Source organism: Rattus rattus, chromosome 2 (genome assembly GCF_011064425.1).
Source record: "Rattus rattus isolate New Zealand chromosome 2, Rrattus_CSIRO_v1, whole genome shotgun sequence".
Lineage (NCBI taxonomy): Eukaryota > Metazoa > Chordata > Mammalia > Rodentia > Muridae > Rattus > Rattus rattus.
Window position 1 is genome coordinate 110,517,676 of NC_046155.1, and position 23,861 is coordinate 110,541,536.

At 40.1% G+C, this 23,861-nt stretch overlaps 1 protein-coding gene across 1 annotated transcript in view; it reads right to left on the bottom strand.

The window, feature by feature from the left end:
- The window catches only part of Dlg2 (discs large MAGUK scaffold protein 2), a 1,821,467-nt gene that overhangs the window by 1,773,868 nt on the left and 23,738 nt on the right, over positions 1-23,861 (bottom strand). Inside the window, 1 exon segment of the mRNA XM_032895287.1 lies at positions 8,732-8,863. Within this exon segment, the coding sequence (XP_032751178.1) occupies positions 8,732-8,863 (132 nt within the window).

Genomic DNA, 23,861 nt, shown 5'->3' on the forward strand with positions numbered 1-23,861 from the left:
ATGTCACCCTAACATCTAAAAATGTAGCTTCTAGCATGTTGACAATAAACTGATTTTAAATTTTTCAAAACAATGTTCTTTTATTATACTGAAGCCATAGTATTGGAGGGTTCATTAGTAAGTATATTTATTCTTTAAACACGATGAAAGTATTTTCAAGATTGCTTCATTAGTTTCCCTTTGTGGGTGTTTTAACAATGTCACCAGCATACTCACGCAATGAAAGTCTCTGTAACTGCACTGTGTTTGTGAATGGGCAGTGCCGGCTACTGTGCTTCTGCTCAGCATAGCAAATAAATAAGCAAATAAATACATAGCAGATAAATAAGCAAATAAAACAAGCTGCCTTGGATGAAGTTGTTTTTAAGGAAATTAATTTACCTTTTGCTACTTACTTTTCTCTCAAAACTTTAAGAAAATAGAGAATTATCTATATAAATGCAAAAAACATATATTTACGTATATCATATGTAAATAAGTGTGTGTTCAGGAAAAATTATTGCTAACTTTCTTTTTCTGTATGTTTATTTACTTTTTATTTCAAAACCACTGCTTGCTTCATTGGAATAAAACTGAGGACCAAGCCAAATACACACACAACTAATTTTTTGGCAAAATGACTAAAAATCAAACAAACAAACAAAAAAACATACACTGAAGAAAAATACAGCATCCTCAAACCTTCAAGAAATTATGCTAGATATATGAACTCACAGAGACCAACAATTGACAAATGAAATTAAAAAATGTCTATACTGCAAAGGAAACGGTCAAATGAATGAATAGACTACACACTGAGAGAACGGCTTTGGCAACAGTGCGTCTGACAATAATTAATATATACAATATGCAAAGGTGGCTACCATTTTAAAATGCAAAAAAAGAGAATCATAGCAATAGTTAGGAAATGTGGAGAAATCTGAACTCTTTGTAAATGTTAAAGGAGATATAAAGTAATACAACTTCTGGGTGAAAATAATACAGAAATTTTTAAAAGAATAAATGATTACTACAAAATTCAGAAATTCCACTGTGAGAATAAATAAAATTTAAAACAGAATCTCAGATACTTATGTAATCATATCTACAACAGCATAATTTGAAATAGCCAAATGATAGAAAAATCCAAGTATCTGTGGACAAACGGACAGACAGACAGATGGATGGGTAGAGAAAATATAGGATGCACATCAAAGGTAATATTAGTCCATTGTTTGTTTGTTTTACGAGTTTAACATTGTATTTCAAAGGATGTGAATAATGGAAAGTGCATTGAAGCAGGGTCATTTTTACAATTAATCTTCCATGCCCACTCAGGAGCAGACACACACTCAACACAGTATCTCATTTGACCAAATCAAGTAGGCAAGTAGGTAGAATCCAGTTTTGAAGAAAGTCAAACTGGCCCAGAGGAGCAGACAGTTAAAATGGCCACAGCCTATCACCTGCAGTTGCAGGAGTGGGACTCATGCCTTGTTCTGCCTAATTTCAGAGCATCTGCTCCCAGTGGCGGTACATCATTCTCTACGTGCGAGTCCAAGTCTAAACAGTCCTCCATGTCAGCGCCTCTTCAGAAGAGGTGCCAGAAGTCATTGCACAGACAGAAAGACCAACTGAGTTGAGGACAGGGCAGGCTTTCTCTAGTCCATAAATCAGCTTTACCCTGATCATTAGATTTTAGTCCAGAAATGAAATCTCTCGGTCTGAATATCAATATCATCAAGAAAACCCTGGCTGAGTAGCTAAGGTTGCATGCTAAACTCACGAAGGCATTCCACATAGTGTAAGATCAACTTGTTGGAGAGATTCATTAAAACTATTTTAACTATTTTTTAATTTATTTTTATAGGCTATTTTCTTTATTTACATGTCAAATGTTATCCCCTTTGCTGGTTTCCCCTGCGGAAACTCCCTACCCTATCCCCCCTCCCCTGCTTCCATGAGGGTGCTCCCCCACCCACCTATTGACTCCCCTCCTTCTCCCTGCCATGGCATTCCCCTACAATGGGGCATCAAGCCTTCACAGAACCAGGAGTCTCCTCCCATTGATGCCCAAAAGACCATCCTGCGGCTGGAGCAATGGGTCCATCCCTGTGTACTCTTTGCATGGTGGTTTAGTCCTGGGATCTGGTTGGTTGGTTGATATTGTTGTTCTTCCTATGCTTTGCAAACCCTTTCAGCTGCTTCAGCCCTTTCTCTAATTCCTCCATTTGTGGATCCTGTGCTCAGTCCAACGGCTGGCTATGAGCATCCACCTCTGTATTTGTCAGGTTCTGGCAGAGCCTCTCAGGAGACAGCTGTATCAGGCTTCTGTTAGCATGCACTTCTTGGCATCAGCAATAGTGACTGGGTTTGGTACCTGCATATAGGATGGATCCCCAGATGGGGCACTCCCTGGATGACCTTTCCTCAGTCCCTGGTTCACTGTTTGTCCCTGCATTGCCTCCAGTGAGTATTTTGTTCCCTCTTCTTAGAAGGAATGAATCATCCACATTTTGGTCTTCTTTATTCTTGAGTTTCATATGGTCTGTGAGTTATTTCTTGAGTATTCCAAGCATTTGGTCCAATAGCCACTTATCAGTGAATGGATACCATGTGTGTTCTTTGTGACTGGGTTACCTCACTAAGGATGATTATTTTCTAGTTCCATTAATTTTCTTAAGAATTTCATGAAGTCATTGTTTTTGATAGCTGAGTAGTAGTACATTGTGTAAATGTAGCACATTTTCTGTATCCATTCCTCTGTTGAAGGACATCTGGGTTCTTTCCAGCTTCAGGCTATTATAAATAAGTCTGCTATGAACATAGTGGAGCATGTGTTAGAATATCTTTTAGATATATGCCCAGGCGTGGTGAACTGGATCCTCAGGTAGTACTATGTCCAATTTTCTGAGGAACTGCCAGACTGATTTCTACAGTGGTTGTACCAGCTTACAATCCCACCAACAATAGAGAGTGTTCATCTTTCTCCACATCCTCACCAGTATCTGCTGTCACCTGAGTGATCTTAGCCATTCTCACTGGTGTGAGGTGAAATCTCAGTGTTCTTTGATTTGCATTTCCCTGATGACTAAAGATGTTGAACATTTCTTTAGGTGCTTCTCAGCCATTCGATATTCCTCAGCTAAGAATTTTTTGTTTAGCTCTGTACCCCCATTTTTAATAGGGTTATTTGACTCTCTGGAATCTACCTTCTTGAGTCCTTTGTATATTTTGGATATTAGCCCTCTATCAGATGTAGGATTGGTAAAGATTTTTTCCAATCTGGTGGTTGCTACTTTGTCCTATTGACAGTGTCCTTTGCCTTACAGAAGCTTTGCAGTTTTATGAGGTCCCATTTGTCGATTCTTGATCTTAGAGCATAAGCCATTGGTGTTCTGTTCAGGAAATTTACCCACTGCCCATGTGATTGAGATTCTTCCGCACTTTTTTTTTTCTATTAGTTTGAGTGTATCTGGTTTTATGTGGAGGTCCTTGATCCATTTGGATTTGAGCTTTGTATAAGGAGATAAGAATGGATTGATTTGTATTATTCTACATGCTGACCTCCAGCATGTTGAACCAGCACCATTTGTTGAAAATGCTAGGGATTTTTCCACTGGATGATTTTAGCTCCTTTGTCAAAGATCAAGTGACTATAGGTGTGTGGGTTCATTTCTGGTTCTTCTATTCTATTCCATTCATCTACCCGCCTGTCTCTGAACCAATACTGTGCCGTTTTTATCAGAATTGCTCTGTGATATAGCTTGAGGTTCAGGATGGTGATTCACACAGAAGTTCTTTTATTGTTGAGAATAGTTTTGCTATACTGGGTTTTTTTGTTATTCCAAATGAATCTGAAAATTGCTCTTTCTAACTATGAAGAATTGAGTTGGAATTTTGATGGAGATTGCATTGAACTTGTAGATTGCTTTTGGAAAAATGGCCTTTTTTACTTTATAAATCCTGCCAATCCATAAGCATGGGAGATCTTTCCATCTTCAAGATCGTCTTTGACTTCTTTCTTCAGAGACTTGAAATTCTTGTCATACGGATGTTTCACTTGCTGAGCTAGAGTCACACCAAGGTATTTTATATTACTTGTGACTATTGTGAAGGGTGTCATTTCCCTAATTTCTTTCTCAGCCTGTTTATCCTTTCAGTAGAGGAAAGCTACTGACTTGTTCCAAAGTACTTTATTCCAGTGTGAGCTACTAGTGAATGAGAAACCAAAGCAAATCACAAAGAAGCTGGAGAAGAAAGGAAGAAAGTTCATCAGCAGGCTCCGGGCTTGCCCTGCTGATTACCACAAACTAGTCTAGCTTACCATTGTTTTTTTAATATTCTTTTACATTCTTCAATCAAAAATATTCTAAAATGTGTATTACCTTATAAACTGATAAAATTATAGTTTAAAAATTAGAAAAAACATCCAGGTCCCTCCCTTCCCCTTCCTGTGACCGTTTTCTTCTCTCTCCCAAGTGAGATCGAGGCGTCCTCACTTGAGCCCTTGGGCTTGTTAAACTTTTTGAGTTCTGTGGACTGTATCTTGGATCTTCTGCATAGGTTTTTGGCTCATATGCACTTACTAGTGAGTATATACCATGTTTGTCTTTTGAGGTCTGAGTTACCTCACTAAGCATGATATTTTCTAGTTCCATCCATTTGCCTGAAATACTCAGGATGCCCTCATTCTTAATATCTGAGTAGTATTCCATTGTGTAAGTGAAACACATTTTCTGCATCCATTCTTCTGTTGTGGGACATCTGGGTTGTTTCCAGCTTCTGGCTATCACAAATAAGGCCACTATGAACACAGTGGAGCATGTGTCCCTGTAGCATGGTGGGGCATCGTTGGGGTATGTGTCCAAGAGTGGTATAGCTGGATCTTCAGATAGATCTATTTCCAATTTTCTGAGTAATCTCTAGATTGATTTCCAGAATGGTTGTAGCAGTTTGCAATTCCACCATCAATGGGGGAGTGTTCCTCTTTCTCCACATCCTTGCCAATAAGTATTGTCATCTGAGGTTTTGATCTTAGCCATTCTGATTAGTGTAAGGTGGAATCTCAAGGTCATTTTGATTTGCATTTCCCTTATCACTAAGGACTTTGAACATTTTTTTTTCTTTTTTTTTTTCGGAGCTGGGGACCGAACCCAGGGCCTTGTGCTTGCTAGGCAAGCGCTCTACCACTGAGCCAAATCCCCAACCCCTGAACATTTTTTAAGTGCTTCTCAGCCATTCAAGATTCCTTTGTTGTAAATTCTCTGTATATCCCATTTTATTGGGTTGGGTTTTTTTGTTTGTTTGTTTGTTTTTTGGTGGTTAGTTTCTTGGGTTTTTTATATAGTTTGGATATTGGCCCTCTATCAGATGTGGGGTTGGTGAAGATTTTTTTTTCCCAATCTGTAGGTTGCCGATTTATCCTATTGACAGTGCTCTTTGCCTTACAGAAGCTTTCCAGTTTCGTGAGGTCCCATTTGTCAATTCTCGATCTTAGGGTGTGAGCCATTGGAATTTGTTTAAGAAATTTACCCCCGTGCCAATGAGTTCATGGCTCTTTCCCACTCTCTCTTCTATTAGTATCAGTGTATCTGGTTTTATGTTGAGGTCCTTGATCCACTTGAACTTGAGCTTTGTGCAAGGTGACAAATATGGATCTATTTTCATTTTTGTGCATACAGACAGCCAGTTAGACCAGCACCACTTATTGAAGATGCTTTCTTTTCTCCATTGGATAATTTTGGCTTCTTTGTCAAAGATCAAGTGTCCGTAAGTGTGTGGTTTTATTTCTGGGGAACATGATCAGGTATTGGGTGGGGGGAAAGGACTGAAGTCCTGAAGGCCAGCAGAGAGAATGGAAACAGGCAACCTCGGGAGGTAGGAGGTGGGGGGACCCTCAAGAATATACCAGAGACCTGGGAGATAAGACACTCTTAGGACTCAAAGAGAGGGACCTTAGATGAAATGACCTACAGTGAGGAGAGGGAACTTGTAGAGCCCACCTCCAGCAGAAAGACAGGGCATCAAGTGAGGGATGGGGTGCCATCCACAGTCAAAAACTCTGATCCATAATTGTTCGTGTCTGAACAAACTGCAGGGACAAAAGGAGGTCCAGCGACAGGCCCAAAGTGGGATCCAGCTCAAGGGAAGGCCCCAATGTCTGACACTATTACTGAGGCTATGGAGTGCTCACAAAAAGGGACCTATCATGACTGCCCTCCAAAAGACCCAGCAAGCAGCTGAAAGAGTCAGATGCAGATATTTAAAACCAATCAACGGTTAAAAGCTGCTGAGCCCTGTGGTTGAATTGTGGAAAAGCTGGAGGAAGCTGAGGAGGAGGGTGACCCTGTAGGAAAACCAGCAGTCTCAATTAACCTGGACCCCCAGGATCTCTCAGACACTGAGACACCAACCAGGCAGCATACACCAGCTGATATGAGGTCCCCAATACATATACAGCAGAAGACTGCAGCAGGGTCTTCACTCAGTGAGACAAGACGTACCTAATCCTCAAGAGACTGAAGGCCAAGGGAGTAGGGAGGTCTGATGAGTTGGGGGGTCAGGGGTGATTTCCTGGTCACATGTAAATATTGCAGCACAGCCCTCAAGAATAGCATTTCATTCCATTATCCATTTGTGTTGGCTTTTGGTATTATGAGTCCTGTTTATGAATTTACCTAGGTATTCATGGTATTATTTTAATGCCTTGGCTACATGAATATTAGACCAATCAGTAAAGCCACAATCTTTCATTATTTGTAACGAAGAGAGGTACAAGGAGGGAGGAATAATCGATCTCTATTTTGTTGTCTATTGTTTATAGACAATAAACAATATCTTATTTATCAATGGCTGCCCATCTGTGCCTTTATAAAGATGCGAATCTTCTTCAGGACACATGTGGAGACCTTAAAAAAATTATACAGTAAAATGGTCCATTATAATAACTTACTGATCAATACTTTGCTTCCCACATAGAGTGCAAGAGAAAACTGTGTTTTGCTGTACGGTGCACCATTCTTTGTTCTTGCTTTTAACCCCAACTGACTTTAAAGGGCCAGAGCAACGTTCTACGCAGATTATTACATAATAGCCCTTTCCAGATTTATTAGAGAAATTCAAGCCACATTAAAGGCTCTCTGCCAAGATATTTATTGCTCAGTTAAAATGATGAAAAAATGCAGTGGATAGTCACTCATCTGCCTGCTTGTTCTCTAGGTTATAGTGTTATCAAATGATTACATTTCAAAACATGTAGATTTATCTAAAATCATCTGAAAATATTCTTCCTAAACCCGTTCTCAAAAGCTCAAGCTCCCCAAAGACAGGCAGTCTTAACTAAACACATTATGTGAATCAATTTAGATGCACTTCCATTTAGTTAATGGCCTTTATGAATCATCAACTAAATGATGCTATTAATACTTAATTCATAAATCGGTGGTTCAAAATGTTCTGTAAAATACTATTCTCTAATGACCATGTTTATTTAAATTCTGCAAGACTCGATTTAGAGTCACTTCTATTTAATACTAGCTGAGATGATTATATTTGCTTGTGTCATTAATTCTTGCCAGCCACAATAGATAAAAGGAATTCTTTTTCCCACAGGTAAAATAATTTTCTAAAGCTTTTCAGCTTCTATTTACATTCAATAAACTGATCTTCAAGTCTTTAAAACTTAATAACCTTTAAAATTATATTGAAACTATGATGTTAAGGGTTTTTATCAATTGGTATATTCATAGTTGAACATAAATAACATATTAATAAATAAAAATTATTTTAACACTAAGCTTCATAGATTCATGCTTTTACTTTGAGTACACGCTAGCATTAAATGGGATGAAAATGTCTAAGAGTCTCACTGACCCCTTTTCAAACATATTGTCTTGTGCTTAGCACACAGAAAGGGTTGACCTTGGTACCTGGCACGAAAGCTAAATACACAGAAAAATAAGAAGTATCCTATATCATATGGAGTTGTCTTAATGTTCTATTTGGTTTTTTTTTTCTTGAAGGAAATATTTATTGATGACTGATCAATTGACTGGTTTTCCTTGTTGATTTTTCTCCTAAGACATCATGAAGAGATCAATTTAACGATATGTAAATAAGTATAAAAGATAGATGTATAAAGCCATCCATTAACAAACCACAGCCATGATTCTTTTCATATATTTATAAAGAAGGCGGAGATTATCAGATTACTCTCATTACACACTGATAAGCATTGAGTTTTCATGAACAAACTTCCCAATTCTGGGTCTAAACCCTCCTAAAAGAAGCACAAGAGACAAAGGGTTCCACCCTAACTTTGTTTTGAGGACAGAGGACATTGGTGTGAGCAGAACTCTGGGGAATTTGTGCTCCACAAGCCACTCCCTTTCTTTCTGTCTGATGCCCATCCCCAGCTCTGCAGCACTCAGAGTCCTCACCTGAGCACATTGTTCTCCCCCTCTTCCCACAGAAAGTATTCTTTCAATGTTGATATTTTTCCAGTAATCTATCCCTCATTTCTATACTTTAGCTTTTTTAAGTGAGAATAATGGCAGTGGATCTTACCTTTGGATAAAATGAAAAATTATCATGGGTGTGTGTGTGTGTGTGTGAGAGAGAGAGAGAGAGAGAGAGAGAGAGAGAGAGAGAGAGAGAGAGAGAGAGAGAAACGTTGTCATCTGTGACATTATTCAAACTGTTTAGCCTGATTCTGGCCATTAAGACTATAAGCAATTTGTGTAATACATACCCAGCAAGGCTTGAAATAGGCTGCTCTTGAAAATACTCATCACCTTTTTAACAGCATTTTTCAACAGCTGCTCCTCAGGCTTTCTTAATTTTTTGCAGTATTCCTCCAGTAATGACAAAGCTCGGTCAGTATCTGAAAAACAAAAGTTTAAAATCTACCGTGGGGTCCCAGAAAAGGCATTACCTAAACTCATCTAATCTATAGATGTGTTTCTAATTTCACAACACAAATAATTTAGTAAAGTGATCATCTACTCCATGAACTGCCAAATGAAATTGATCATTACATCCTATGTTAACTTCAAAGTCCACTTTGGTTTCCTTATAGTTTTCCAAATGAATCTGCAACTGTGAAACCTCACAAAACAAAAATACACTGCTCTCTAGGTGCTTACATAGCAAATGTGATTCCATTTGTAAAAAGAAAGAGAACCATATTAAATTGATGACTGCCTAAAAATACCATGAAGCATCCCATATGATTTTTCTTTTCTTTCTTTTTTTTTTTTTTTTTCTCTTTTTTGAGCTTTCAACCCAGGCCTTCTTCCTAGGCAAGCGCTACCACTTAAACCCCAACCCCCCATATGACTTTTAAGGAGAATTTACAACCCAATTTTCTGCCTTATTTTCCAATATGTGTATCATGCCTTTCTATGCACACAGTGCCCAAATCATACTTTCTCTTCCTGTCTCCTTACACACACACACACACACACACACACACACACACAGAGAGAGAGACAGACAGACAGACAGACAGACAGACAGAGACAGAGACAGAGACACAGAAAGACAGAGACACAGAGAGACAGGAGACACACACAGGTACACATGCACACACATCTCCTTTTTCCTCCCCATCTGTGCTCATCTTTGACCTCACTACTCCCTGTACTAAGATATTCCACACACGATTGCAGACTGGTACAACCATTCTGGAAATCAGTCTGGAGGATCCTCAGAAAATTGGACATTGAACTGCCTGAGGATCCAGCTATACCTCTCTTGGGCATATACCCAAAAGATGCCCCAACATATAAAAAAGACACGTGCTCCACTATGTTCATAGCAGCCTTATTTATAATAGCCAGAAGCTGGAAAGGACCCAGATGCCCTTCAACAGAGGAATGGATACAGAAAATGTGGTACATCTACATAATGGAATATTACTCAGCTATCAAAAACAATGACTTTATGAAATTCATAGACAAATGGAAGGAACTGCAAAATGTCATCCTGAGTGAGGTAACCCAATCACAGAAAAACACACATGGTATGCACTCATTGATAAGTGGTTATTAGCCCAAATGCTTGAATTACCCTAGATGCACAGAACACATGAAACTCAAGACGGATGATCAAAATGTGAATGCTTCACTCCTTCTTTAAAAGGGGAACAAGAATACCCTTGGCAGGGAAGAGAGAGGCAAAGATTAAAACAGACACAGAAGAAACACCCATTTAGAGCCTGCCCCACATGTGGCCCATACATATACAGCCACCCAATTAGACAAGATGGATGAAGCAAAGAAGTACAGGCCGACAGGAGCCGGATGTAGATCTCTCCCAAGAGACACAGCCAGAATACAGCAAATACAGAGGCGTAATGCCAGCAGCAAACCACTGAACTGAGAATAGGACCCCTGCTGAAGGAATCAGAGAAAGAACTGAAGAGCCAAAGGCTTTAGACCCCTTTATGAACAACAATGCCAAGCAACCAGAGCTTCCAGGGACTAAGCCACTACCTAAAGACTATACATGGACTGACCCTGACTCTGACCTCATAGGAAGCAATGAATATCCTAGTAAGAGCACCAGTGGAAGGGAAGCCCTGGGTCCCTGCTAAGACTGAACCCCAGTGAACTAGATTGTTGGGGGAGGACGGGCAATGGGGGAGGATGGGGAGGGGAACACCCATAAAGAAGGGAGGGGGATTGGGATGTTTGCCGGAAACCGGAAAGGAAATAACACTCAAAATGTAAATAAGAAATACCCAAGTTAATACAAATAAAAAAAAAAACACTGGAGAAAAAAAAATGGCATCTTCAGCAAATATTGCTTCCCAAACTGGATGGCTGCTTGTAAAAGAATCCAAATATGTATATTTATCAACCTGTACAAATCTCAAATGGATCAAAGACCAACGAAGACCAAATATACCGAACCTGATTGAGAATTTGGGAGGAGCAGCCTCGAAATCACGGGCATAGGAAAAGAGTTCTAAACAGAACTCCATTAGCACCGGCACCAAAATTAACAATAAATGGAACCTCATGAAATTGAGAGGCATCTGCATGACAAGAGACTTTGTCATTCAGACAAAGTGGCAGCCTCAAGAATGGGAATGAATAGCCTAGTAAGAGCACCAGTGGAAGGAGAAGCCCTTGGTCCTGCCAAGACTGAACCCCCAGTGAATGTGATTGTTGGGCAGTAATGGGGGGAGGATGAGGAGGGGAACATCCATAGAGAAGGGGAGGGGCTAGGGGGATGTTGGCCTGGAAACCTGGAAAGGGAATAACAATTGAAATGTAAATAAGAAATACTCAAGTTAATAAAGATAAAAAAATATTCCACACACTACCATGATCTCACTCCAGAATCAGTGTTTTATTGAAAAGGTTCATTGACAACTAGATCTGGATATAAAACCCATTTAGCCACTGTGTGTGACCTACAGCATGTTACATAACCTCTCTGAGCTTTCATTTCCTTTCAAGTATTAGTACTAAAGTAATAGTTGTAGGTTTAATATCTATTACATAGAAAGCCAACTGAAAAACTATCTTCCTTTGATTTAGACTTCATTCAAATATTCTGTCTCTCTGTGCATCTCTTATCTCTACCCCCCCTTCCTGTAGAGCCATCTCTGATGTTTAAAATTAAACACCATCTTCCCTTTTTCAAAATTGGTTTGTACATACAAACCCTGTATCCATTCTGAGCATAGAGCATGTAATATATAGTAAAACATCATAACTAGCATCTTCACTTCTCACAAAAACAAATCATTAGATGTCCCCAGAGTGACACATTTTGCATACAGGTGAAAGCTACCCTTGAGTTTCAAAAACTGTTTTCCTTCTAACCTGCCATCCCAAGAAATACACTTGAAATGTAATTACAGCAATTAACATCTTCTGAATACTTTACTTCCGCATACAACCTCCTTTCCTCTGAACTCTTCCACAACCTTTCTCAGCTGATGATCCTTTCTAGTTCACTGTAAATCAGAAGACCTTCTACAAACTCTGAGCATATGCTGATTTAGTGAAACGGTTATATATTTTAGTTGTTTGTTACTGTGGATGAAATATTTATGCCTTTATCAAAAGGAGATCCTCATCTCATGACCTCTGCAACTGCATACTTATCACACACAGTTCCCTCTTCTTTCTCTCTCCTCCAGCCGAGCAAGATGCCTAAAGGAAAGAAGTTCAAGAGGAAGAAGGTGGCCCTGGCCCCGGCTGTCGTCAAGAAACAAGAGGCCAAAAAGGTGGTCAATCCTTTGTTTGAGAAAAGGCCCAAGAACTTCAGCATTGGGCAGGACATCCAGCCCAAAAGAGATCTCACACGCTTCGTCAAATGGCCCCGCTACATCAGGCTGCAGCGGCCAAGAGCCATCCTCTATAAGCAGCTCAAAGTATCTCTGCCATTAACCAGTTCACCCAGGCCCTGGACAGGCAAACAGCAACTCAGCTGTTTAAGCTCACCCACAAGTACAGGCCAGAGACAAAGCAGGAGAAGCAAAGGCTACTGGCCTGTGCTAAGACGAAAACTGCTGGCACAGGGAACGTCCCACCTAAGAGACCACCTGTCCTCTGAGCAGGGGTTAATAACAGTCACCACCTTGGTAGAGAACAAGAAGGCTCAGCTGGTGGTGATTGCCCATGATGCAGACCCCAATGAGTTGGTGGTTTTCCTGCCTTCCTTGTGTCGAAAGATGGGGGTGCCCTACTGTATCATCAAGGGAAAGGCTAGGCTGGGGCACCTGCTCCACAGGGAGACATGCACCACTGTTGCCTTCACACAGGTTAACTCGGAAGACAAGGGTGCTCTGGCTAAACTGGTGGAAGGTATTAGGACCAATTGTAATGACAGATGTGACGAGATCCGCCACCACTGGGGAGGCAGCATCCTGGGTCCTAAGTCTATGACTTGCATTGCCAAACTGGAAAAGACAAAGGTTAAAGAACTCACCAACAAACTGAGTTAAATATACACTAAGTTTTCTGTACATAAATATAATTACAGAATTTAAAAAATAATAATAAATAAAAAAATTTAAAAAATAAGAACCTCTATGATAGATGGCTTTTATACTCTTACAAACTCCAGAATGCTGGTACATCATTATTGTTTCTTATGCTTTCAGTCAGTTCCATCAGCATATAAATAACCTGAATACCACTCACCTTTTTTAAATATTTATGTTTATTATTTTAAACTGTGTATAGATATGTGTCTCCATGTGGTATCTATACCTGAGTGCAGGTACCCATGGAGGCCACAAGCATTACCTCTCCTGAAACTGGAGATGTAGAGACCTGTGAGGTACCTGATGTGGGTGCTGAGAAGACAACTGAAGTCCTCTGGAAAGGCAGTAAGTGCTCTTAACCCCTTATCTCTCTATCCAATTCAGAGACTTGAAAACTATTCCTTGACTCCTCACTTTTCTCCAACTAACCACACTGTCCATTTCCCTATTCCAGTTTATAACAAACCCCCCCCAATATATTTACTGTCTTTTTCCTCTTTAGTGTTGTGTATACTTTAACCAGATGGTAATCTCACTACACGGTTCATGTCACTGTCACTTCTTACCTCCTTACTAACACACACACACTTACTCAGTTCTGAGTCATCATTTAACCCAACATCGCCTTTGATGCTGCTGTGCTATTGAAGCACTTATGTGAGTTAATTATAAATTTTACTAATGTAAGGATAAGACATGTCATTTTATTATAAATTTTATTTGTTGATTCTCAATTTTTTTTTAGTTTTTGTCAAATTTTTATGATTATAGCCAACTAGGAATTGGAATTGATGAATGAGTAGTCATAATACTAATATGAGACCTATAGCTTTATTGAGAAATGCTACCTAACAACCCTGTGTTAAAGCCTTGGTCACCTCCCCATGGCACTACTGGGTTGTGATGGAAACTTAAAGAGGTAGAACCTTGTTGGAATAAACTACATCATATGGGCATGACTTTGATGGGCACTGGGACATCTCCCTTCTATTCTCCCTGTCCTTCACGACTCAGCAGCCATGCACTAAGCAGACCTTCGATGCCATGGGATCCCCCATGGTTCACTCCCACAGCACAGGCCCACTTTCTATCAGCTCTTACAAGCCGATATGTGCTAAATCCAACTCGTTATAGCTTCTATGGCAGTACTACCTTCTGTTTTCCTCTTATACCAGGATGGAAACTGTTTCTTGGTCACTTCCACTCACTATGTAAGCCAGGCTAGACTGAAATTCCTGTGTGGCCAAGCTGGCCTCAAGCTCACTAGATAGCCCAGGCCTGGGATCCACGATCCTCCAGCCATCATACGTGATAAGACGTATGAATTACCATGCCCACCCTGACTACTACACCCCTGCTCGTGCTGAACCTACTCCAACCACAGTGGGTTTCTTTTTTTTGTTTGTTTGTTTTTTCAAATGCACCAAGAACACGTTCATTTTACCTCAAGGACTTGCTGTTCTGACTAACACCCTCCTCCTTCAAACAGCCAGCGCTTATTCCACAGCCTCCATTTTCTACTTATATATCACTTTAGCATGGAGGGTAATTTCAAGATTCCTTCTTTAAAAAAAATAAGAATCCAAGCCTAGAGATATTTAGGGCACTCAGCAGAGCATCTGTCTATCGTGAAATAAGTTCTGGACTTGATGACTAATACTACACGAAATCAGGCATGGTTTTGATTTTTATTTGTTTGATGGCTAAGCATTTTGAACAGTTTTTAAAACATTTCTTAGTGGATCTAGAAGGATTTAAAGGGGGAAGTGAGGGAAGAATATGATCACGATATACTAAAACCATGTATGAAACTCTCAAAGAATGAATAAAATATATTTTTAAACAGGCATGGTGGCACATGCCCACAATCCCAACAGTCAGGAAATAAAGACAGAAACATCAAAAAGTTTAATGTAATCTTCAGCTTCACAGTAAGTTTGAGCCCAGCCTGTGCGACAGTGAGTCTTAGTAGCCTAGGTATTTGATGAGTGGCAGCTACTGAATGATAGACTGGAGTGGTAGGCATAAAGCATTGCCTTAGAACTCAATATGGGTTGCTGAAATCTAACACTGGGCAGGTCTTAAGAGCCCTCATCTTGAGACATGCTAGCAAACAGAACCTCTGAAATAAATCTATTCTTAAGGAAAGTTTACTGAACATCTATCTCAGTTACCATCACCTGTAATGTCTTGGGTCACCAGACTATCAAGCTAATAATAGTGTGTGCCTTAGCTCTGCAAACTTTAGATTACTCTTGGTGGGCTGTGGCCTTGGGATATAAGGTGGCTACACATATGAAATAGCCCTCAGAGACTAATCCATCTATGATGACTCTTCTTAAAGCCAGATAGCATTAGCAGTGCAAAGCTGCAGGACGGTAACTGCAAATGAGGCATCTGGTCCTACCCTGCCTCTGGAGGGAGGCTTGTGAAGACAGAGTATTATTGAAGGGGGGGTTCCTGATGTTTTTAAACAATACACTAGCTAGAGTGGTGACATACCCCTACAGTCTCAGCACTCAAGAGGTGGAGAGAGGACTGAGGAAGGAAAATATAAGCTAACCTGTGCTGCACAAGATAACTGCCTCAGACACCCAAGGGCTGAGAGTGTAACTCCATAGCAGAATACTTGCCTAGCAGGCATAAGGCTCAAGGCTTGATTCTCCCTAGCAAAGTAAACATTAAGAATATGACAATGGTTTCTCAGAGACAAATTTGAGGTTGACTGCACTCTAGACTTAAATGGTGACATTGCCATGGCAATTCCCAACCAATCTCAAATTGAACATCATCCAATGCTGCAAAAGTGGAGCCAACTATAGGCTCAGAGAAACTAAGCAACCCCTCCTTGGAATTTCTGCAAATTCACAGGAGGAGGATTGGAGTAAGCAGTAAATCCTCACATGCCAAGATAATCTGCATGCCAGCAAGTGTCAGGAACCTTTTAGAATCTATCATCACCTTACCATACATTCAAAATAAGGTGCCGGAAACTGGCCAGGTAATACACACTATGGAAGATAGAATATTTAAAATGGGAATTCCCAGAAAATTCAGTAAAATTGATGACAACAAGGAGAAATGTTTCAATAATCTAACAGAGAAATAGGAAGTAAAAGCAAAATAAATGTAAATCAAACACAAAGTAGTAACATGAGAGATATATTAACGAATTGTTTGAATTTTTTGGATATTTTATGTATTTACATTTCAAATGTTATCCCCTTCACCCCCACCGCTCTCCCATACCCCTCCCCCCCACCCCCACTCCACTTCTATGAGGATGCTCACACTCTCACCCACCCCCTCCAACCTCAGCACACTGGCATTACCCAACATTGGGGAAACAAGCCTTCACAGGACCAAGGGTTTTTCCTCCTATTGATGCTGGACAAGGCCATCCTCTGCTACAGATGGGGCCAGAGTCATGGGTCCTTCCATGTGTACTCATTGATTGGTGGTTTAGTCCCTGGGAGTTCCGGTGGGGTCTGGTTGGTTGATATGTTGTTCTTCCTATAGAGTTGCAAACCACCTTCAGATCTTTCAGTCTTTTTTCTAACTCCTTCATTGGGGTTCCCTCGTTCAGTCCAATGGTTAGCTGCAACCATCCTCATCTGTATCAGAAGGGCTCTGGCAGAGCCTCTCAGGGGACACCCATAACTGGCTCCTGTCAGCAAGTACTTCTTGGCATCAACAATAGTGATTGAGTTTGGTGGCTGCATATGGGATGGATCTTCAGGTGGGGTAGTCTCCCTTTTCTTCAGTCCCTGCTCCACTCTTTGTCCTTGTATTTCATCCTGTGAGTATTTTGTTCTCCAGGGAAATTTTTCTTGAACAGAATACCAATGGCTTATGCTCTAAGATCAAGAATCAACAAATGGAACCTCACAAAATTGCAAAGCTTCTGTGAGGCAAAGGACACTGTCATTAGGACAAAATAGCAACCAACAGATTGGGAAAAGGTCTCTACATCACATAGAAGGCTAATATCCATTATGTACAAAGAACTCAAGAAGTTAAACTCCAGAGAATCAAATAATCCTATTAAAAAATGAGGTACAGAGCTAAACAAAGAATTCTCAGCTGAGGAATATTGAATGGCTGAGAAGCACCTAAAGAAATGTTCAACATCCTTAGTCATCAGCAAAATGTAAATCAAAACAATCCTGAGATTCCACCTCACACCAGTCAGAATGGCTAAGAGCAAAAACTCAGGTAACAGTAAATGCTGGTGAGGTTGTGGAGAAAAAGGAACACTTCTCCACTGTCTGTGGGATTGCAAGCTGGTACAACCACTCTGGAAATCAGTCTGGTGGTTCCTCAGAAAATTGAACATAGTACTATCTGAGGACCCAGCTATACCACTCCTGGGCATACCCCCAAAAGATGCTCCAACATATAGCAAGGACATATGCTCCATTTTGTTCATAGCAGCTTTATAGCAGCTGGAAAGAACCCAGATGTCTTTCAACTGAGGAATGAATACAGAAAATGTGCTACATTTACACAATGGAGTACTACTCAGCTATTAAAAACAATGACTACATGAACTTCTTAGGAGAATTGAAGAAACTAGAAAATATCATCCTGAGTGAGGTAACCCAGTCACAAAAGAACACACATGGTATGCACTAACTGATAAGTGGGTATTAGTGCAAAAGCTTAGAATACTTAAGTAAAAAGTCACAGATCATATAAAAGCCAAGAAGAAGGAAGACAAAAATGTGGATGCTTCATTTCTTCTTAGAAGAAAGAACATTAAAGGATTTTTTTAATGTGATATAAGACATCAATTGTAGGGTATCTGGGACAATTAACCAGAGCCAGTGAGATGCTCAGTGGGAAAAGGTGTCTGCTGCCAAGCCTTCCAACCTGAATTCATCCTAGGACCCACATGGTGGAATGAGAGAATCAACTCCTTTATCCTTTGGCCACCACAAATGTACTTGAGCACATACACGCAGGCAGGCAGGAAAGAAGGAAGGAAGAAAAGAAGGAAGGAAAGGAGAGGGGGGAGGGAGGGAAGCGAATGTGGGAGGGATGAATGGAGAGAAGGAGGAGGGGAGGAGGAAGGGAGGGAAAGAGAGGAAGAGGGGAGATGTTTTACATTTTAAAAAGCAGAGAATTTGAAGATAGTTTGAAAACGCACACACAGAGGATAAAGATGGACAAGAATGATAAGAGTCTAAAGAAATGTGAGACAAACACAGAAAGTGTAAACATCAGGTAATTGGGGCTCAGTGAAGGACCTGTGAATTCTGCGGGCGGGTGGGGATGGATAGTTAGACTGTGTAGTCAAAGAAACAATAACAGAAAAATTCTCAATAAAGGACATAAATGTATAATATAGAAAAAAGCCAAAAGTCAGGCCAGGAGTGGTGGGGTACCCCATAAATCTCATCACTCTGGAAGCAAAGGCAGGTGGAATCCTGTGAGTTTAAGACCAGCCTCATCTATACAGCAATTTCCAAGCCAGACAGGACTACACAGATTCAACAGGAGGAAATAGTTCAAAACATTTTATGTTTACCCAGCATTAGAGCATACAAGTACAAAAAAACAAATATTAACAGAGCCAAAAGAATCACTCAACTCCAATATCATAATAGCTGGGGACTTAACACCCCCTGCAACATTGAACAGAGCATCCAGAAAGAAAGGTCAAAAAAAAAAATGTCAGAGTTGAATTGGACCCAAGACCAAATAGACCTAGTAGGTACATTCTAGGTCTATAGGCCAAGACTTTCAATTCTGCTACTAACATTTTCTTCAATATCACATGAAATATTTCCCAGGACAGATCATATGACAAACCACAAAATGTCTCAACAAATTTTTTAAAATTGAAATTATCCTGAGATCTCCTTTGAACACAATGCAATTAAGAAGGTAGTAAAGAGAAATGTCTTTGCAAACCATACTGATACATGGAAATTCAACAATTCATTTTTGAACAACAGATAAATTAAGAAATAAATCAATAAAAAATATAGTCTTTTGAAACAACTGAAAATGAAGACATGGCATACCAAAACATAGATGTAAAAACTAAAGTATCTAGAAATAAACCTAACCAAAGTATCCTAGTTTTGTTTCTGTTGCTGTGATAAACACCATATCTGAAACAATCTAGTGTAGAAAAAGAATTATTTGGCTTTCCAGTTACAGAGCATCATGGGGAAAAGACAATACAGGAACTCAAAGGAGGAGCTTAAAGCAAAATCCAGTGAAAAAATGGAAAATGGCCAGATACCCACCCACACCTACAGCCTGTGTGCCTCTCAGGAAGTCTATAGTAATCAAAGACACATGCGAGAATTTCGCCCAAATACCCACACCAGCTGAGACAACCATGGGCCCAGCTGACCCACAACCCCCACCACCCCCCAGAACTCCACCGTTCTTTTGGTCTGCTGTTTCCTACCAGGCCAGATCAGTGGCCAGATACCCACCCACATGCCACAGCCAGCTTGCCTCCTAGGAGAAGGTTTTCAGAAGCCAAAGACACAAAGCCTTTGTCATGGGGCCCCTGACAAAGCTCCACCTTTCTACTAGTCTGATTTTCCACCCTGGCCAGATCAGTGGGCCTGATGCCCTCCCCACTGGACAGCCTGTCTACCTCCCAGGAGGTCCAAAGTAACCAGGGACAAAGTCTGCCTGCCTCCAAGGAGGTCTGAAGTAACCAGTGACACAGGAGGCCTGCTCTAACCAGAAACACAAGAGGCCCATCCTAACCAGAGACCTCCCTGCCTCCAGGAAACCAGCTCTAGTCAAAGACACCCAGGCCAATTGACACCAGAGATAACCAGATGGCCAGAGGCAAGCACAGGATCATAAGCAACAGAGCCCAATGCAATCCGGCACCATGCGAACCCAGTTCTCCCACTACAGCAAATCTTGGATGCCCTGGATACTCCAGCATGTCTGAAAAGCAAGATAATGACGTAAAATCCCATCTCATGAGGATGATAGAGGCCTTTAAGGAGGATATAAAGAACTCCCTTAAAGAAATACAGGAAAACACAGGTAAGTACATAAAAGCTCTTAAAGAACAAATCCCTTAAAGAAATACAGGAAAATATAATCAAACAGGTGAAAGAATTGAACAAAATGGTCCAAGTACAGAAAAGGGAAACAATAAAGAAAACACAAAGGGAGGCAACCCTGGAAATGGACAACGTAGGAAAGAAATCAGGAGCTACAGATGCAAGCATCACCAACAGAATACAAGAGATAGAAGAGAGAATCTCAGGCATAGAAGATACCATAGAAAATATTGACACAACCATCAAAGAAAATACAAAATGTGAAAAGCTTCTGACCCAAAATATCCAGGAAATTCAAAAAACAATAAGATCGAATCTAAGAATAATAGGAATAGAAGAGGATGAAGAAACCCAGTTCAAAGGGCTAAAAAGCATCTTCAACAAAATCATAGAAGAAAATTTCCATAACCTAAAGAAAGATATGGCCATAAATGTACAAGATGCCACCAGAACCCCAAATAGTTAGACCAGAAAAGAAAATCCTCTCATAATATAGTAATCAAAACACTAAATGCACAGAACACCTGGAGCTGACCTGGCCCCACAGATCTCTGAACCCAACCGTGTGGGGGAGAGAGCTGGACTCTCAGAAGTGTGGGAAAATGGTGAGAGATCAGGGGAGACCACCACTTCTGCTCACATTCCTGCACAAGAGGAACCTACCTAGAGCCCTCTGGAAACAGGAACCTAGGAGCAGTCAGGAAGAGGATCCTTCTGGTCTCTGCCTATGCCCAGAGCTGAAACCCAGTCCCCAAGAACACTGACACACCTGAGAGCAAAAATAAGACCACCACTTCTGCTCTGAGAGACCCACCAGGAGCCCCCAGAACACACAAACCCAGGAGCAGGACCCTTTCAGTTTCTGCCTGCACCCTGATCTGACCTCGTCCCACAGCTCTCTATACCCAGATCCCTCTGGGAGAAAGCCCGTCTACAGAAGTGGTGACACACAGGCTTATACGAAGGTCAAGCCACTGTCAGGGAGAGCAAGACCAGCTAACACCAGAAACAACCAGATGGTAAGAGGCAAGGGCGGGAACCTAAGCAAGAGAAACCAAGACTACTTGGCATCATCAGAACTCAGTTCTCCCACCAAAGCAAGTACTGGATATCCAAACACACTGGAAAAGCAAGATTTAGTTTTAAAATCACATTTGATGATGACGATGGAGGACTTTTAAAAGGACATAAATAACTCCCTTAAAGAAATAGAGAACAACACAGGTAAACAAGTAGAAGCCCTTAAAGAAGAAACACAAAAATCCCTGAAAGAATTACAGGAAGACACAAACAAACAGGTGAAGGAACTGAACAAAACCATCCAGGATCTAAAAATGGAAATAGAAACAACAAGGAAATGACAAAGGAAGACAACCCTGGAGATAGAAAACCTAGGAAAAAGATCAGGCATCATAGTCACAAGCATCACCAACAGAATACAAGAGATAGAAGAGAAAATCTCAAGGGCAGAAGACACCGTAGAAAACATTAACATAACTGTCAAAGATAATGTAAAATGCAGAAAGCTCCTAACTCAAAACATCCAGGAAGTCTAGAACAGAATGAGCAGATCAAACCTAAGGATAATAGGTATAGAAGAGAGTGAAGACTCCCAACTTAAAAAGCCAGTAAATATCTTCAACAAAACCATAGAAGAAAACCTCCCTAACCTAAAGAAAGAGATGCCCATAAGAAGAAGTTCTATAGGCTATACAAGAAGCCTATAGAACTCCAAATAGATTTGACCAGAAAAGAAATTCCTCCCATCACACAATAGTCAAAACACAAAATGCACAAAACAAAAAAAGCAGTAATGGGAAAAGGTCAAGTAACATATAAAGGCAGACCTATCAGAATTATGAAACACAGAATATCCTGGACAGATGTCATACAGACCCTAAGAGAACACATATGCCAGCCCAGGCTACTATATTCAGCAAAACTCTCAATTAATATAGATGGAGAAACCAAGATATTCCATGATGAAACCAAATTTACACAATATCTTTCCATAAATCCAGCTCTACAAAGGATAATAGAAGGAAAACTCCAACACAAGGAGAGAAACTACACCCTAGAAAAAGCAAGAAAGTAATCTCCTCTCAACAAAACCAAAAGAAGAAATCCACACAAACATAATTCCACCTCTAAAAACAAAAATAACAGGAAACAACAATCACTATTCCTTAATATCTCTTAATATCAATAGACTCAATTCCCCAATAAAAAGACCTAGACTAAAAGACTGGATGCATAAAGAGGACCAAGAATTTTGCTGCATACAGGAAACACACTTCAGTGACAAAGACAGAGACTACCTCAGAGTAAAAGGCTGGAAAACAATTTTCCAAGTAAATGGTACCAAGAAACAAGCTGGTGTAAACATTCTAATATTGAATAAAATTGACTTTCAACCAAAAGTTATCAAAAACAATAAGGAAGGACACTTCATATTCATCAAAGTAAAAATCCACCAAGATGACCTCTCAATCATGAATATGTATGCTCCAAATGCAGGGGAACCTGCATTCCTAAAGGAAACCTTACTAAAGCTCAAAGCACACATTGTACCTCACACAAGAATTATGGGAGACTTTAATTCTCCCTTAGCAGTGGACAGATAATAGAAATGGAAACGAAACAGAGGCATAAAGAAACTAACAGATATTTATAGAACACTTCATCCTAAAACAAAAGAATATACCTTCTTCTCAGCACCTCATGGTGCCTTCTCCAAAACTGACCATATAATCAGCCACAAAACAGGCCTCAACAGATACTAGAAGATAGAAATAATTCCATGCATCCTATCAGATCACCCCGGACTAAGATTGGTCTTCAATAACAACAAAAACAACAGAAATCCTGCATATATATGGAAGTTGAACAATGCTCTATTCATTGATACCTTGGTCAAAGAAGTAAAGAAAGAAATTAAAGACTTTTTAGAATTTAATGAAAATGAAGGCACAACATACCCAAACTTATGGGACACAATGAAAGCAGTGCTAAGGGGAAAACTCATAGCTCTGAGTGCTTCCAAAAAGAAATTGGAGAGAACATACACTAGCAGCTTGACAGCTCACCTAAAAACTCTAGAACAAAAAGAAGCAAATACAACCAAGAGGAGTAAAAGGCAGGAAATAAACTCAGAGCTGTAAATCAACCAAGTAGAAACAAAAAGAACTATACAAAAAAATCAACAAAACCAGGATCTGATTCTTTGAGAAAATCAACAAGATAAATAAACCCTTAGCCAGACTAAAGAGAAGGCACAGAGAGAGTATCCAAATTAACAAAATCAGAAATGAAAAGGGAAACATAACTACAGAATCTGAGGAAATTCAAGAAATCATCAGATCCTAAAACAAAAGCCTATATTCAACAAAACTGGAAAATCTGGATGAAATGGAAAATTTTCTAAACAGTACCAGGTACCAAAGTCAAATCAGGAACAGATAAACCATCTAAACAGTCCCATAACTCCTAAAGAAATAGAAGCAGTTATTAAATGTCTCCAAACCAAAAGAAGCCCAAGACCAGATAGGTTTAGCAGAGAATTCTAGCACACCTTCATGGAAGACCTAATACCGGTACTGTCCATACTATTCCACAAAATAGAAACAGAAGGAACACTACTCAATTCTTTCTATGAAGCTACCTAAACTACACAAAAACCCAACCAAAATAAAGAGAACTTCAGACCAATTTCCCTTACGAATATTGATTCAAAAATACTCAATAAAATTTTTGCAAACTGAATCCAAGAACACATCAAAACTATCATCCATCATGATCAAGTAGGCTTCACCCCAGGGATGCAGGGATGG